The 17,327-nt window shown below is 35.0% G+C and overlaps 1 protein-coding gene across 6 annotated transcripts in view; it reads right to left on the reverse strand.

The window, feature by feature from the left end:
* The window catches only part of AP3B1 (adaptor related protein complex 3 subunit beta 1), a 155,743-nt gene that overhangs the window by 16,320 nt on the left and 122,096 nt on the right, over positions 1–17,327 (reverse strand). For all 6 annotated transcript variants that reach the window (XM_014261067.2, XM_014261068.2, XM_088054116.1 and 3 more), the window contains 3 exons: positions 14,207–14,438; positions 11,275–11,359; positions 2,306–2,403 (listed from right to left, as the gene is read on the reverse strand). In XM_014261067.2, coding sequence (XP_014116542.1) covers positions 2,306–2,403; positions 11,275–11,359; positions 14,207–14,438 — 415 coding nt within the window. The remainder of the gene's footprint in view (positions 1–2,305; positions 2,404–11,274; positions 11,360–14,206; positions 14,439–17,327) is intronic.

A 17,327-nucleotide genomic window follows, 5' to 3' on the forward strand; every position in this document is an offset into this window, starting at 1 on the left:
GCAATCAGGAAGAAAATGGACATATACAAATGTAACAGACAATGCAAAACAGCAGAGTATAACTGAGTAAAGACATGTGGCAATGAATTGTCTTCTACATAGCATTCTTATTAGGTTACACATGCAATTTAGATGTAAAAATCATTAAAACCCATACATATTTTCATTCTCTCAGTGTTACCTTGCATTTCTAATATTCTCCTCATTCCTTCACTGTTTTTTCCCTATCTGTTTTGGTTGCAAATAAAACCAGGCATCTCCAGATACAGGACTTCAAACATGTGCAAAACCAACCAACCAACCAACCAACCAAAAAAAAAAAAAAAACCAAAAAAAACAAAACCAAAAAAAAACCAACCATGAAAGTAAAAAAAAAGTTACATAAATCAGATTCATTTAGAGAATGATGGAGGCAAATTTAAATTAAATACAAAATGGAATAATATATACCAACTTCTAAATTGCCCTGCATTTATTGTTGTAATTTGGATTTTTCATTCAGCAAGAACACAAAGTAATTCTTCCCATATGCTACCTGTTCCTAGATCTTTGTAATAAATACTAATGCAAAATGCAGAATTGAGACCTCTGTTACCAAGAATATTCTCATACAGCTGATATCCATAAGAAAAAAGGTGCAATAGGAAAGGATTTTTAAACCTGTAGTAAATTTGCCAACCTGCAAAGTCCTGCATCAAAGAATGAATTCAGTAAGACAGAGAGAGCGATACAGAAATGCCAAGAGACCTTCACAGATTTACAAATACTTCATATAAACAAATTTTCAAATAGCTTTATTCAGAGTAGCCTTTCTGCTCTATTAAACATAGCAAACAGCTGCCAGATTTATTCAGACAAATAATCAACAACCATAGAAGTAAAATGGCAGAAGAAAAAGGAATTTTGGCAACAACTCCACAGAGGACCATAGCTATTCTCCAAGTACACTTCTTCTATGTGCTCATGGTTCTGTATGGCCAGTCAGGAGGAAAAAAAGCCCTCAGTCACAGTAAAGCATACAAAAACTCTATCAGAATATCACAAAGCAAGCAAACATAAAAACAGGAAGAAACACAGTAACCTGCCTTCTTTTCACTACAACCTCAGCTACAATTTTTAGAGGGGAACAGTTTAAAATAAATGTACTACAGCCTTGTTCAATCACTCACCTTGGTTTGCTGAGCAGGTATAAAGCAGAGAGGGAGGCTTTAGCCAGCAAAGGGTAAGAACAGCAAATAAGTATCAATTGGTTATGAAAATAAAGCACAAGCCTAACTTTCCACTGCAGCCAAAAGCTTAACTGCAAATGATCTAGACAGTATTTAAACTACTTTCTTAATAATTCAAAAACACAAAAACAAGAAATGCTCAAAAGCAATAACTAATAATACATAATGTTAGTCATTGGTATTCTTGACTGCTTGATGGATATACTGAGTTTCTGAGCCTTACACAGCAACGAGACAGGATCCCATGGGCATATTCTCATCTCAAATGTGAACAGACATACACATGTAAATCCCCATACATTGAGATAGATGAGTAAACACTACTACATTTGAGTGCATCCGAAATGTAACCGCTTATATTTTAAAATATCCAAGAATCGTATCTGAATTAAGGACAAGAGTATTGACTATTCCATTTCACATATGGTGAAACCTAAGCACAATTTTCTCTAATTATTTTTAATAAAATATTCAAGTCAATATAAAAGCTCTTATGGGGGTTTTTGTCTGGACTAGTATCAGATACTTACATTCTTTGAAAACAGTATTAGTAGAATGCAGAAGTATAAAAAACATGTCACCATTCTAAAACAGTATTCCAACAAGAGGTTTTTTTTATACATTAAGTGTTTTAAAGTGAAAACATTAAAATAATCTTCAAAGTAGCTGAGGAACAGGTACATTAATAGTATTGAAAATTAGTATTGGAATAAAGAATAGTAAAAACTGATGCAATACCAATGTATAAACAGTTTATTTCCTTGAGCTCGCATCCCAAGTTTCTGTTTCGCTGCTTGTAGGAAAGGCATTCACACTTCATGATGGGAAGCCAAAACTCTTTGAGCCAAAAGACTGATTTACAGTAAAGGGTGGGCTTTGACCCTTTAAAGACTGCATCATATCATGGCACATCCTTCTTAGGATATTTTTAAACTACTTATTATTGTCAGAGTGAATACTACCAGCGGCTAACTCAACCACCTACAACTGGAAGCACTTTCTGTATGCTTGGAAATTGAAAGGCATGCAGTCCTCTTCCCACCCAAGTATATTTACTGAAGCTGCTGATTTCTCACCTTGTTCCTCCTTAAAATCTTTCTCTGACATAGTGACAGGCAAGAGCAGTTCTCCAACAGGGGGCTGAATGTTAACATTGAAATGATCATCCTTTGTGCTAGGAAAGAGAAATGACAGAGGATCAACCAAGTGCTTCAACATAGATTAATATACATGTATCAGTTCCACACTTTCTGTGAAATCATTAAAAAGTGTAAAAACTTTTAAATTTCCACCTTATTAATTTGAAAGCTGTCTAATTTCTTACATTAGTAAAGCTGATCCATTTGCTCCAGTACAAATGTGGTTGGCATAGTCTAGTATTTCTGAAAATGTAACTTTTACTCATATCAAAGTTTATTTGTGATCTACAAAGCATCACACTCAATCTAAATGCTTGCAAAGGACAAATTATTGTGCATTTCACAAATCCTTTGAGAGAACTGTTACACGTCCTGTCATCAGCTACAGCTGTCCTAGAAATAGGGCTAAACATAGAAAAGATGTAATTCCAGACAAAAGGATAATATTGTCCCAAGAAAAACCCACAAATAAGCAAAACAAAAAACACAGTAGTAAAGAAAAAATATTTTCGACAACTTCAATTTTACAATATTTGGTATATTTAAACAAAACCATACAGCATACTGACTAATGTAAAAGCATGCTGGAAAACTGCAGAACTTGAGGCCGTTTTCTTAATGGCAGAGTTAAAAAATACTACTACTAGAAACACAATACTATTACACATTCTCCTCAAGAAATAAATATTATATTGTGAACTTCCTCTCCCCATCCATTCAATTATTGAAGTTTCCAACTATTTTGTCTAAGATTTCTTCAAGGATACAGAAACTCAAGATACATTCACTCTGCTATGTTTCATTGACTAAGTGTACCATAAGGGATTTGCCTACCAATTCAGGATCAGTACATCCTTTGTTAATGCTTTAAGGCCTGAGAAAGTTTTAGAAAAGAACACTTTCCTTTTTTTTTTTTCCTAATGTACCAAATAGTCAATATATATTGATTGGTGATATGCCTCAGATATCTTACTTAAACATAATGATACAACCATTAGAATGGAAAATACATTTCATCTGTTAACATCCATGTTATTTAAATTAACCTAAAACATGTGCTACTGACTTTTTATGACTCTGCAACTTCCAAGTTCTGAAGCAAAATAGACTGATGGAAAGCAAACAGCACTACAGATCAATAGTATAGAAAACATGTGTCTCCCTCCTAAAGATGCAAGACAAGCCACCTGAAAACAGAAAAGCATTTTACAGTCCCTTTACTCAAAATTCTAATACTTACTGTAATTACCCATTTTCCAAAGGAAATTATTAGGAACCAGTACATTCATACTTTCTAGCTTCTGATGTGTTATAATTATGCCTAAGACTGCAGTCTCAAATATGGGCTGTTCAAATAAAACTGGACATTTATGCTAACTTTTTTGAGAACTGCTATTTAATAAACATACAGGGGAACAATCCTTTCAAACTTCCTAGTACTTCCTTTAATAAAAAAAATCATTAAGTGCTGCTTTTAAAAGCTAACAAATTCAAACTTTTTTCCCCCTGTACACTTTTTCCCCCTGCACTATTTAAATGCCATCCAACTCTAAAGTCATTATTATAATGAAAGAGCAGGGATTGTTTGATTGTCTATACTGATGAAGTGCACAGTAAAATAAGCAAGAAGTATTTTTTTCTTTAATTTTTCCTTTGAAAAGTGATTAAGAACTCAATCAGCTTACGAGCTGATGGAAGAGTCTTTAATCAACTGCCTCATTAATTTTTTGCTGTTCATAACTACTACTTGGACTATAAGACTAACACTTTGAACAATACCTTCATTGACACTGTTCAACTAATTGTTCAACCAATGTTATGTTTCATATTTAAGCGAGATGTGCTGTACATAATTCAGTATGAAACAGATAAACCATTTCGCATACAATGATTTACGTCCTACATTGACTGAAGAGATCCCATTTGTACATAAACTTGACTTATAACATCAATTATTAGATTGCTTTAATGCTTATAACAATATTTCCACACTAAGAAGGAATAAAAGCATGAGTACAGCTTGGGTCTTTTATGCCTGTAACTGCTCAAGAGGACCACTTGACATCTTTGCTGTTAACAAACATTCCACTTCCATTTCCTCTAGTGAATAAATAGCTAATCTAGTGAATAAATAGCTAATATATATTCTTTGATAAAACATGAACTCTTCATAACCTACAAGCAGAAATTCTGATTGCTAGTTGTTCTTCAAAACCACTTTGTTCCTAATTTCACTTTAGTCAGCAACTGGGTTACTTTGCATTACTTTAATTCCAGTGTGCTTCAGTAAATTTCTTTCTCAGCTACAGAAAATCGTCCTTCCTTATAGATTCTTTGTATCAGACACTTCACAGATTAAATATACAGCTTTTGTTTATTGATCTGCATCTTTTTTATTACATCTTTATGTTAGAGAGCTCATAACATCTAATTTAACAAAAGTTACTTCATAATTCCATAGAACCACAATACAATTCAGAAGGGGCATTAGAAAGCACCTGGTTTCTACCTCCTGCTTAAGTGAGGGTCACCTTAGCTCACTTTGCCCATGGACTTGTCTGTTTGAGCTCTAAGTATCTGCAAAGATGGAGATTTCATCAGATATCTAACGGAGAAGTTTGAGCATAAAACTGAGGCTTGCAATACAACTACTTAACTTCCACCAATACCTAGTGAACTGAATTTCAGTGTATTTAACTAATTAATTTATATTTTCAAGACTACAGTTAATATAAATGATGCTTAAACAAAAAATTAAGTTAACTTTTAAAAATCTGCTGGACAACTAGTTTAGCCTGCACTGAAGCATCTCTCAGGTGGTGTTGCTTTAACTTTCCTCGAAGATCAAGGTGATGAAGCTTACTGGGAAAAATACCCAAAGTTCCTCAGGCCAACAGAACATGTTTTTTGATTTCAAAAATTAAAGACTGCATTTTCTGGTATTAGCATGTGCAGTTGTTAAGTTACAGCCTTAGAGGAATGTGAATACTTAATGAGAAGTTCTTAGAGGGAAGCTCTGAAAGGATCAAACAGTTGAGGATGTCTGACAACACTACTTTGCCTACAGTAGCTTGAAAAATCTGTTAGTATTTAATTGTGAACTATGGGCAAATAATATTAGAGATTTGTTACTCTTACTTCTTAAAAACTGTTAAACTGTACATATTGTATTTTTAAAAGACATCACTTTCATGATTCAATTCCAAGTACCACATGAATTTATCTTCTGATGCACACATCAAGATGAACACATGAGAGACAATAATGCTCCCACAGGAACAAAGGGAGACTTAGTAGCTCCACGATAAATGACACTGCAAGACTAACATTCAACCCTTCAGAACATGCACAGTTTAAAGACTTCTGTAGATGTCTGCAGATGGAGTGGGAGTAGCTAGCACCTGTCATTTGAAACCCTTGGCTATTCCCACTGTCTTCTCTCAGTTTGTTTGGTTTTCTTTTAAAGAATTGGCTCTGAAGAGTTCCTGGTGAAAAAGTTTTCTACCATAACAAAAGACTTGAGAACAATGATAGTAAAATCTTCTTTAAAACTAAAGTAAATTATACTAATACTTGTGAATGAGTTCTTTTAAAATTCCACAATAGCAGTGGTTAAAGTCTTAACCTCCAAGGTTTTTAATAAATTAATATTCTAATCAGACTAGGAATATTCTTCTTGCTCTTTATACTATCCTTTTTTATTTCCCTCCCAGAAGCAGCTTGTTCAGAATATATCTATCCCAAACCAGCCTACTATTTTTGTCTTGTATTCACAAAAAACTCCACAAATATTAGAAGAAAGAACATAAGAGGAAGAGCAACACTAAGAGAATAAAGTTGCTGCAAAACAAAACACAGAATGGAGAAGCATAGGAAATTTGATTCATAGTCTTGCTGAAGAAAGGAAAGGACTGCATCCTGCTTCTACGAGACAAAAAGGCCAAACAATAGAACAAATGAAAGCAGTTGTTCATGTCCAGCCTTGTTTTTTTCCAGGTCAGTTATTTATCTGGGCATAATTGTGTTCGGGAATAGGGCCAACTGACTACTTTAGAGTAATGAAATAAAGAGAAGAGTACCAGATTGCTTGTCTTACATCTATAAGCAACTTGGTGATCTGCTGATAAAGCACTAGGGAAGGAAACAGCAAGAAAAAAGTGAAAATGCAAGTGACAGTGATGTGAAGACAATCCTGCATCTCTAACATTAGCTTTTAATATATTCCATAACATATTGCATGACATAATTTTAATCAGATGCCTTTGTGCAAGCTTCTACAACTGAACGCATGCTTGCACTCAAATACTGACTGCTATCCAACAAACCCTCTTCATTTACTGTGCTTTGTAGGTAGAAGTTCTGCTTGGGAAGATTTCTACATCAAAACAGAGTGAAGTAAGTGAATTTCATGCTGCAAAAAATCTCTTCCTTTGAAAATAAAATTCAGAGCAAAAGCTTCTACAATAAGATGGAACCTGCAGAAACAGACTGAACAAAGTTTTTAAATCTCATTCACGAAATTTACTTAATTTAAGAAATTGCTAGCTTCTTTCTGCTACACCAAACTCTTTTGGAGTAATCAACAAAATGTTTTCTTTATATAGTAAGGACAGTTGAGATGAACAGAGAGCTTCCTTTTTCATCAGCATAACAACTGTATAAGAGTATGCATTCTCCTCATCAGGAGAGGGTCCTTCTGATGACACTGGGACATTAAGAAAGGCCAATATAAGGTAACCAGTTAAAAACCTCTGTCATGTCACACTATTTTCCAATTACCTAGTTATTTTGAAAAATAATGAAAGGTGCAGAAGCTGTTGCTTTTATTTGATTACTCTTTCTTCTTGGGAGCTCTGATTGTGTTCTTTGCACTTAAACCTTGAGAAAACTGGGGAGAGACATGCGAAACAGAAACTAGGGAAAGAGATGCATAGCATGGACATCTCCCCCACACCAAATAGTTTCAAAGAAAGCTGAACAACTCCCTCTGTACTTTTCAAAAGAACAGAAAAAAGAAGATAACAGCTTCTCCATAAATCAATTTTATCTTTAAAGCTGTGGTTCTTTAATGGTTTTGGGCACAACTAAGATAATTTGGAAAAAGAGGATTAAAAGAATAAGAAAGAAAAGGTAAAGACAAGCTTTCTTCTCCAGCTTCCAATGCTGTAAAAAGGACATCTCCCCTTCATTTTTAGTCACCCATCATACCTATAAGAAATTGGAGATTTACCTACTGAGTTATAGAAACATGAACAGGAATTCATAACACTAAATACATACATAAAAAATAGAGTAAGGGCATGTATATGCTGTAACTCTCTGTCTCTATAACCTTCCTTGTCTTTCATCTCAAGGGATTCAAGTATTTTCATTCAAAGGATCCAGGGCCAAAATTCTGACGTGGAAAAGCTCCCAAATCTTTGTTCAGATATCTCAAAAAACTAGTAAGCTGAGAGAAAGACTTTAGAATATCTGAAAGGTAGAGACATGCAAGACAATAAAAATAACAGAAGTAGTAGGATTCTTGAAATGGTGAACACTAGGTGCTCAGGGATTCAAGAAAAGACACTGATGTGGAAATCTTTAAGATCTGACATGGGAGAAAAAAAGTAGTAGTTCCACAGTCAGTGGAATATGGCAGATAGTCTGTTATAGCTAGGATCCATTCCAAGCTTTTCTCTGCTCAGCTGATGCCTACCTGCTTAGCTAAGGCTTAGGTCTCTTACTCAGATGGTGAATATACTAAAATTTAACTGTAATTCAACAAGTTAGCAACATACCTTGCATGTGAGTAAGCCAATAACAAATTGCTTTAAACTTCTAAGCTGTGTATATCCTGCTTGCAAAATGAGAACAAAGTAACACAAAAACAAAGATCAACATTCAAAAGATCTTCTAAAAGGCCAAGTTCCTCCATTTAGTCCACTTTGACTTTCTGCTTGACAGGCATTATCATGCAGAACACCAGTGTGTCTGAAACAGCTGCCTCAACAAGGAGGTGGCACAAGAAAAATAACAATGAAGAGATGTTCTCCTTACAAATACATGCTGTGAACATCTTAATACATATTCTAAATAAATGAATAAGGCACAGTTTTCAAGTTAAGGCGTTTCACCCCACTTTAATTAGATGTGTTATCTTGGTAAGGTTTGCTTACCAAAAATAGTATTTGAGAGGCAGGTCTTTCAAAGCTGATTCCTTCAAACCTCTATATTGCAGTTTCTCCTTCATTGTCCTTGACTTGTACAACATATTTAGAAAAAGATCTAAATATTTTACAACTCATGTTGGGTTTTTTTCTTTATACACCTTATATTTATCAAGCCACTAGTACCCCTAAGCAGAAGAGTAGTGTTTGCTATGCAAAACACACTATCCATGATTGGCATCTAAGACCAATTGATCTACCCATTACCACTACGTCCCTACCCCCACAAGCTTTACTACAAAGCTATTGATTTAAACACTGCCGATCGGTTTCCATTTTCTGATTTTGGGCAGGCCAATTAAGAAACTGAGTAATTGTGATTACACTGCTTCAGGATCAATTACATTTGATGCAAGATAAAGTGCTCCTCTTAGAACAATGTAAAGAAAATTCTTATGATCAGGAACACTTTATTGCTGAACATGCTTCTAGCAAAAATACAAAATAACTGACAACATCTTTCACAGAGATATGTTAATAGGAAATACGAGAATATAGACACCTTTGTGTGCACATTATTTCAACTACATTTTGACAAACTTCTAGAAGTCATTCCTTCTTTTGGATAAAAGATTTTTAAAAAGTGTAAGTTACAGAGCCTTCAGCTGAGTTCTTTGAGACATTTCTCCCAAAACACCACACTGCACAATTTCTGCAGTGATACTGAAGACCAATAGGATTTTGAACAAAATACATTTTTAGTGTAAAATAGCAAATTTAACGCAAATAACATTTTATCTATTTTTATACTATTTTCTAGGAACTAATGGCAAAGAAACAAGTCCCTATCAATTAGCAAAGGAACAAAGTAAGCAATTCCTATTCTTAATTTAATTTTAAACTTAGCTTGAGCGCTTTGTCATTGGACTCACATTGTCTAAATCATTAAAATGAATACACCACTGAGGTCTGAGGCAAATCTATTTACAGTGATGTTACTCATAGTCTGGTTGGTGTTCAGGAATATTGATCTGTCTTGTTTGTCTAATAGGAAAATAATAAACAATTACTAGGCAATGTTGGAGAAAGTAATCAGTTTTTATATATCACTAATACAGCAGACCTCCCAAAACATAAAGGTGATGATCTGCATAAAATCAATGTGTTATGCTACATTGCTTATCCTCATCACTGCTGAGATTCCTAGCAATAAATGGTGTAAGTTAAAAATCAAATCATTGGTAGACTGAAAACACATACTTGAAGGAAAAATATCTGCTTTATTTAAAAAAGAATGCTTCTGCTTGATAAACTGAGCATATACTATTTAAAAAAACTCAAAATGTATTTAGATAAAGAGAGTCAAAGTCTATTGAAGCAGTTGTGAAATTGCACAGACTACAAGGGAACCTCCTTTCCAAAAAAACATCAGGCTATGGTTTAAAGCTGTTTCAAAATTCCAGCAAACAGCATACAGAACAGCTATAACAGTGCTTAAACTACATGCTGCAGACATTTTGCTGGGAGTACAAATTATGTGTAAACTGACTATGCAAGAGCATTCACTGTACAGGGAAAGTTTGAGAAATGGAAAGAAAGAAATCCAATAGTAAAACCTCCCTGCCCCTAGAACAAGAAATGTTATTTTAGCAGTAGTACTTTAGGAGTCACTTGGTACATCTCTATTGTTAGGATTTTCATGCTATCTTCAATAACCTGTCAGTTGAACAAGCTGTGCTTACTAGCAGTACACTAAAAATTGCTACAGAAATTTTCTGAAGGAAGGATAGAACTTTCACAAAGGGATTCCCTTAAACTAAATTGCATCAATGTGAATGTCTATTCAGTATCCCTCCTTTTCTGCTGAATATTGAAAGCTGAGCTTCTTGCAACAAAGCATGTAAATAATCCATTATTTCAATATATATATATATATATATATATATATATATATATGTATGTATGTATGTATATCTATAAAATATAAAATTGTGCGGATCTGTGTAGTACCTTTGCACAGTTTAAAACACCATGTCAACCTGAAAATCTCCTAAAAAAGGTGTGAGTTTTCTCCCATCCATTCTTTCCCAATGCTGGGACATTGCTACTGTAAATTACCTGGGTTTCAAATACTAGTTTGTACCAGAATTCTCAGTGCGTGAATGGATTCCCCACTAACCTAGGATGTAGAAAGAAGACCTTGCATGCTCCAATAACCACATAAAAAATGTAGATCAGGCATGTTAGACAATATTTAGCAGGCCAGCCTGTTACTCGATTTCATTCTCACTATTGATTTAAAAGAATCTACAGCATGAGGAACAAAGTTCTTTGGCGGGCAAATTTTGGGGTTGTTTTCAGGCAGTCACAACGACCACAAGCAGCCATAATAAAGACTTAGGGTACTAAAACTGCTCAGACTATGTGCCATTTTGACTTGCTATTTCTTACAAGAAGAACACACATGAAACAGTACAACAGAATAGTCAGACATGACTGCTCCTTTCAAGACAGTGTTAACAAGAAAACTCCCAAGAAGAGTGAGACAAATAAGTAAAGCTTCTGAAAGTAAAACTGAACACTAATAATGTGCTATTTCTCTTAAAACATCTTGGATATATATAATGTTGTAAATTTTGTTTAATTCTTTGAATATTTAATAAAATAGTGAGTCCGATACCACTAAATAGACTTCCAGTGAGCACTACTTTTACCTTCCAGAAGCAAAAATTTACCTTCCCCCTCCCAAGAACTTACCATAACTGGAAACTGGCTGTCTGGGTAGAATCACAGAAGTCAATACCCATTGTAGCAGTAATGGATCCTCCAGGCTCAAGGCACTCTGCATGAAGAGATTTTTAACAGGTGAAGTACCCATGCAAGACCAACAGAAGATGTCAGATGTAACCCCCTCAAACTTGACATAATGAAAACCCCCAAAAAGCTCCGTAAGAAAAAATCCAATAATTGTAGTTTTATTACAAGTAGGTATCACTGAAATGTCACACTTGCATGTTTAAGCATCCCAGATTCCCCCTCCCACGCAGTTAATGCACATGAAATGTTGCCATTTCAGTCTTAGAGCCCCATCAACAAAATAATACCTTGGATTAGAAAAGCAAGGAAAGGAAAAATATTTACAGAAAATAATTATATATTGAAGTGATATTCTTCTAATTGTCCACAGATCCAGCACTGAGATTTCATTTTCAGTAACACTGGTTTGCAGGTTTAGTTAGTAAATAGCAAAACACAAGAAATTAAATCTATATTAACACACCGTAATGGAAAATAAGCTGAACTTTAACTACTACTTAATTACTGTGGTTTACTTGTATCTCAGCATTCCAATTGCATTAGTTGGAATTTGGAAGGGTGAAGAAAAATTATGAACACTTAATGGAGGATCACTTTGTGCTATACAAGCAGTGCACACTGAGACACTCTTGGCAGTGAAGATATCAAGAGACATCCTTATTCTTAGATTCTTGGCTAAATCACTACACTGTTTCCCTAATGTTGTAGAGATAAAGCTTTCATTAAAGGCTTTTCCTTGTAAGCTCTTCTTTACATAAGTAAAAGCAAGCATTGAAGCAGACTTTGTCTTCTCAAGATTACAACAAAGAGCTGAAAGCATGCTTAAAAGAGAGGAATTAAAATAAAAAGGATTAGGCAAGCAGAAAAATGTCTGATTTCCAGATTATCCACAAAGTATCTAATGTTTTTCAGGAACTGAAAGCAGAAAGCTGCTCCATGACAAAATGTAATAAAATTTAACTAATTCAAGATTAAATTTGTAAAAATACAGAAAACATGGAGCTAATGCTGGTGGCTAAAGTCTAAACTTACACTAGGAAGTGAATAGAAAACGAAGAATTCCAAGGAGTCTGTTTAAAGCATTGAAAGATGACAGGCTCCAGATCAAATTCAGATCAAAAGAATTAACTTTACCAAAGCCTTTGAGCTTAATGTTTTCAAAGGGAGTTTCAAACACACTTAGGAACTAGAAAACGTTGTGCACAGGGACTTGGGTGAAATAATTTGAACCATTTCCACTGGAAGAATCAGGACACTTGACAACAGTAACTTCAGTGACTAAGGCAAAACTAGACTTATAATCCAGCAGGAATACCTATCTACACTGACTCTTCTTCTATTGGGTCTGCTAGGTAAATTACAGGATATGTTTTCCAAACACTGGAAACACAAAATGTAGTAAGAAGAGGGTTTATAGACTTAGTTCTACATAAAATGACAAAGAATACAGAAAATTTGAATTCAAGCAAGAAAAATAACGTTTTTGGAAGAACAACAGATGATGGATAGCTTATTTTCTGCAAAAGAAACCAACAGCTCTGCAGGACAGATACCACAATATCTTTCTTGGAGAAACGAATACTTTAAAGGGTAGGATTGAGGTGGAGCTCAAGGAACTTGAAGTGAATAATTTATTAATTCCACTTTTTCCCCCCATGTTTTAAGTGAATGCTACTGTTAATTGACTGTTATTGTGGGTACAGTATCTCCCGATCTGATTTATCTAGATTTCTACTTGTCAGCCTTTGTGCTTTATTTCTTCAAATGTTTAGAGGTAGAGATATAAAATAAAGCTCATCAGCAAAACTTACTTGACATCTCAATTCTGAGCTGGACTTGGTTTGAGGAATTAGCAGTAAAATGTTCACTTAAAAAATAAAAACTAATAGAGTTCTAAAAGTGACTGCCTTGATCAAGTATGTACCATTACAAAGATGCAAATGTTGTTATTATTAATTTTAACTCTGAAATAAATTATAGCACTGAGCAATTGCATTTGCAATTTACACCAGCTATTTGATGTAAATCTGTATTATTATTATTATTATTATAGTCATTATTATGTTAAAAAAAAAAGTAGTTCAATAGTTTAGAGCTATTTAACACAAACATCTTAACAACTGAAAGCAAAGAATACTCTTTAGTTCACTGTTGTGCTTTAGGAACATGCTCCTGTGTTCTTCTACCATGATACAAATTCACATAATAATGTAGCTTGTTGAAGAAGAATTTGTACTACGAAACAGAGACACCTCTGTTCCTTCTGACTACACCACAATGTCCTAAAGTAAAGAACTACTGAGAAAAGAAAACAGGTTGTGTACATAGGTATTACTCCTGAAAAAAACTTGCTGTGATCTGTGCTCTTTCTCAAGTTTTATACTCTTTTCCACAGACAGAAATGTAGCAAAAAAACTATCCTGATTAGAAAGTAAACAATTTAGTCTAAGCAGACACACTTTGTGGAACTATGGCATGTACAAGCTAAACTAAACATACATTTCCACTCTACTCTCATAAGCTCATAAGGAAAAAATGACAATGCTCTGAGCCATCAATATAAATAATACATTTACAGATTGATTTCAAGCTCTGTAAGAAAATAATTATGAATATAAAATCAAAACCTCATTTTTAATAGAAGCCCGTAATAGCCAGTCTAAAATAAGACACTAAGAGAATCAAAGTTTGTAGGGATGCAGAAAGATTTTGTCCTAACAAGCAGATAGTTGATGAGTGTGTGCATGTGTGTATATCCACACCCCCTGCCCCACACATATACATGAGTATACACGTATGCAAAACCACTTTCCTGTACTGGAAATTTTGATGAAGATTAAGAGTCTGTTTTTTTAACATAAGATATGGTTACCTATTGGATTAAACTCATGCATCCTCATGCCTGGAGGTAATTTCTTCGCCCCAATGTGAATATTCTCTATCTTCTGATCAGTTGTGTTTGTTACTGTCACTTGCACAGGTACCATACGATCACCAAAAATGCCTGGCTGTCTTGAGAAGTGGTAATGAGCTGCTAATCCTTTCCCACTCATTCGATGAAGCAGCTCATGTGTTTTTGTTGGCACAGAGACTTGCATAGTGACCTGTTAGATATAACACAGTAGTTATGAAATGCTGTAAGTCAAGAACAGTAAAAATGACAATTGAATATTGCATTTTTCACGCAGTTAGAGCACCTGCTTTTGAGTTGGAATTTTAGTGAACCAGAAACATGTAAGGACATATTGAAATGCACAAGCAAATTGCAGTAATAGATACCAGATAACAGAGCCTAAAAACATTTCTGGTGCTGAAAATATCTTTGTCATATCCATCTCACTTTCCACTATAAAACTGTTTTCAATTATTTAGCTTTACAGTTAGGTATGACATTATCACATTTTTTTAAGAGTTACAGTTAAACAGTTGTTTTTTTCCAAGAAACATTCTATGCATCAGAATTCAAGGGTATTCCCAAGCTCACTGTGGAAAGTGAAAGTATAGTGAGAGATTGTCTTCTGTTTCTCTTTTTAAAACCACAAAATTGTTGTCTAGTAATTACACTGGTGAAATAGTAAAAACATAGTTATACAGAGCAGAAGGGTGCTGACACTTTTTAAATAGTCTTGCAGCTAGATGCAACAAGAAAAATCCCAAGGATATTTCAGTCCATTCTATCCTGCAGAAATAGCATGATAAAAAAGACATTCAGTGTGTATTCCAAGATACTACTGACAAGGAAATCATGAGCACAAAAGTACAAAAGTAAGGCATATACAGAAATAAGCAGACAAGTGAATTTGAATTCTTTACACATGTTTTAAGGAAAGATCAGGGTCACTTCAAACCGTATTTATTAAAAAATGAGCTGTGACATCACACAGACTTACAGCTAACACAAAATGAATGGAAAATGTATAATTTGTATGGACCTTCATAGTTACTGAAAATTCAAAACAACTTTGAAAAGAAGTCACAAACTAAAAATTTGCACAGACTAAAAATCTGCTTAGTTGTCTAGAAATAACAGACAAGGTCAAACTCTTAACCCCTCAGTTGTCAAGAAATAATAAACTAAATACTTTGAATAATGAATATCTGATTGGTACACAGATGGAGACAATAACAGTAAGAGGTTATTAGCAGTCAAATTAGCATGTTATTTAAACCATTACTCAAATTATGAACAAAAGTCAAGTTTAAGATGGAATTTAAGTCTGAAGTTTAAGCTTAGCCTCTAACTTTTAATATTCAATTCAATTTAAGAAGGCTATGCGTAAGAGAAAAGTTATTTCATGAAATGATTCTCCCATTTTCATTAATAAGTTTAGGATATATGTTTAACTCATTCTAACACAAGTATTTTGAAGTACACTAGCTTCTTTGTGCTAACTTATGGTTGGTTTTTTTAATAGTACTTATTAATAAGAATGAAAACACAAAAAGTTGTCAGATGTCCATCATGTAGATATACAGAATCACAGAACTACTGAGGTTGGAAAAGATCTCTGTGTCCAACTGTTTACCCAGCCCTACCATCTTCAGCAAACCATGTTCCTAGATGTCACACCCACATGCTTTCTGAAGACTCCTACGAATGATGATTCCACCACTTCCCTGGCCAGCCCATTCCAATGCCTGATAATTCTTTCAGTGCGGAAATGTTTCCTAATACCCAGCCTAAACCTCCCCTGGCAGAACAGGAGGCTATTTCTATTATTTACCTGGGAGAAGAGGCCAACCCCCACCTCGCTGTACCCTCAGCTGTACAGAGTGGTAAGGTCCCTCCTAAGCTTCCTTTTCTCTAGGATAAAATCCCCAGCTCCCTCAGCTGTTCCTCATTAGACCTGTGCTCCAGACCTGTTCCCAGCTCCTCTTCTGTGAACTTGCTCTAGCACCAGAATGACTGTATTGTAGTGAAGAGCCCAAAACTGAGCACAGCACTCAAGGTGTGGCCTCACCAGTGCCCAGGACAGGGGGACAATCCCTGCCCTGCTCCTGCTGGCCACACTATTGCTGAGCCAGGCCAGGATGCCATTGGCCTTCTTGGCCACCTGGGCACAGCCTGGCTCATGTTCAGCTGCTGTCACCAGCACCCCCAGGTCCTTTCCAGCCACTCTGCCCAAGCCTGTGATGCTGCCGGGGATTGTTGTGTCCCAAGGGCAGGACCCAGCTACAGGCCTTGCTGAACCTCACATCATGGGTCTCAGCCTTTTGGACCTCTGTCTTTTACAAAGCTGTGTTTGCTGGGCCAGATGCCCTGGTTGTCTTGCATGTGCTGCATGACGGCACCCAGGATGAGCTGCTCCAAAATGCATACACACAGAGAAAAAAAATCTCACTATACTTAAATTGTAACACTGATTCAAGTTTTACTGAATCCTCTCTGTGATTTTTAGAGATTTTAATCTATGTATATGTCCCCTTCAGCATTACTTCTTGTTTCAGTAATAAAAAGCTTGTGAGCCCATTCACTTTTATCTTCAACATCATACTATACATAGCAGCAAAAATGCAAAGGACAATCAGAATAATGACATTATGTTTAAGTCATCTTTCTTTGTACAGAACATTAATTTTCACTCGCATTTAATGTGGCAGTACTAGAAATAAATAAAACATATATATGTTGAACAAAACAATTTAATTCTGGAAAATTAGAATTTTCAAAGCCTCTACTTGCTACCTAGGATTTTGAACTGACAAAGGCCGATGTGACTGTAATGTGATGTATTTAACAGCTGCATCAGTCTGACAAACAATTTATTGTTTTAATTCTAAAATTTTTAATGCAGTTGCGATAAAAGCCATGGGGCAGGTACCTGCAATCATTCTGGGGTTAAAATAAAACCACACAGAGTTAAGAGAACAAGAAGCATCTACTAACCAGGAGATAATCTCCTACAAATCTTACACAGCATATGTTTAAATAATAGAAGTCATTTGTGTACCTTTGGATGGTTTATGAAAATAACCAATCAATTCTGCAGACA

The sequence above is a fragment of the Pseudopodoces humilis genome, chromosome 4 (assembly GCF_049639895.1).
Source record: "Pseudopodoces humilis isolate 2021_Gansu_Grassland_sample_001 chromosome 4, ASM4963989v1, whole genome shotgun sequence".
In the NCBI taxonomy this organism is placed as follows: domain Eukaryota; kingdom Metazoa; phylum Chordata; class Aves; order Passeriformes; family Paridae; genus Pseudopodoces; species Pseudopodoces humilis.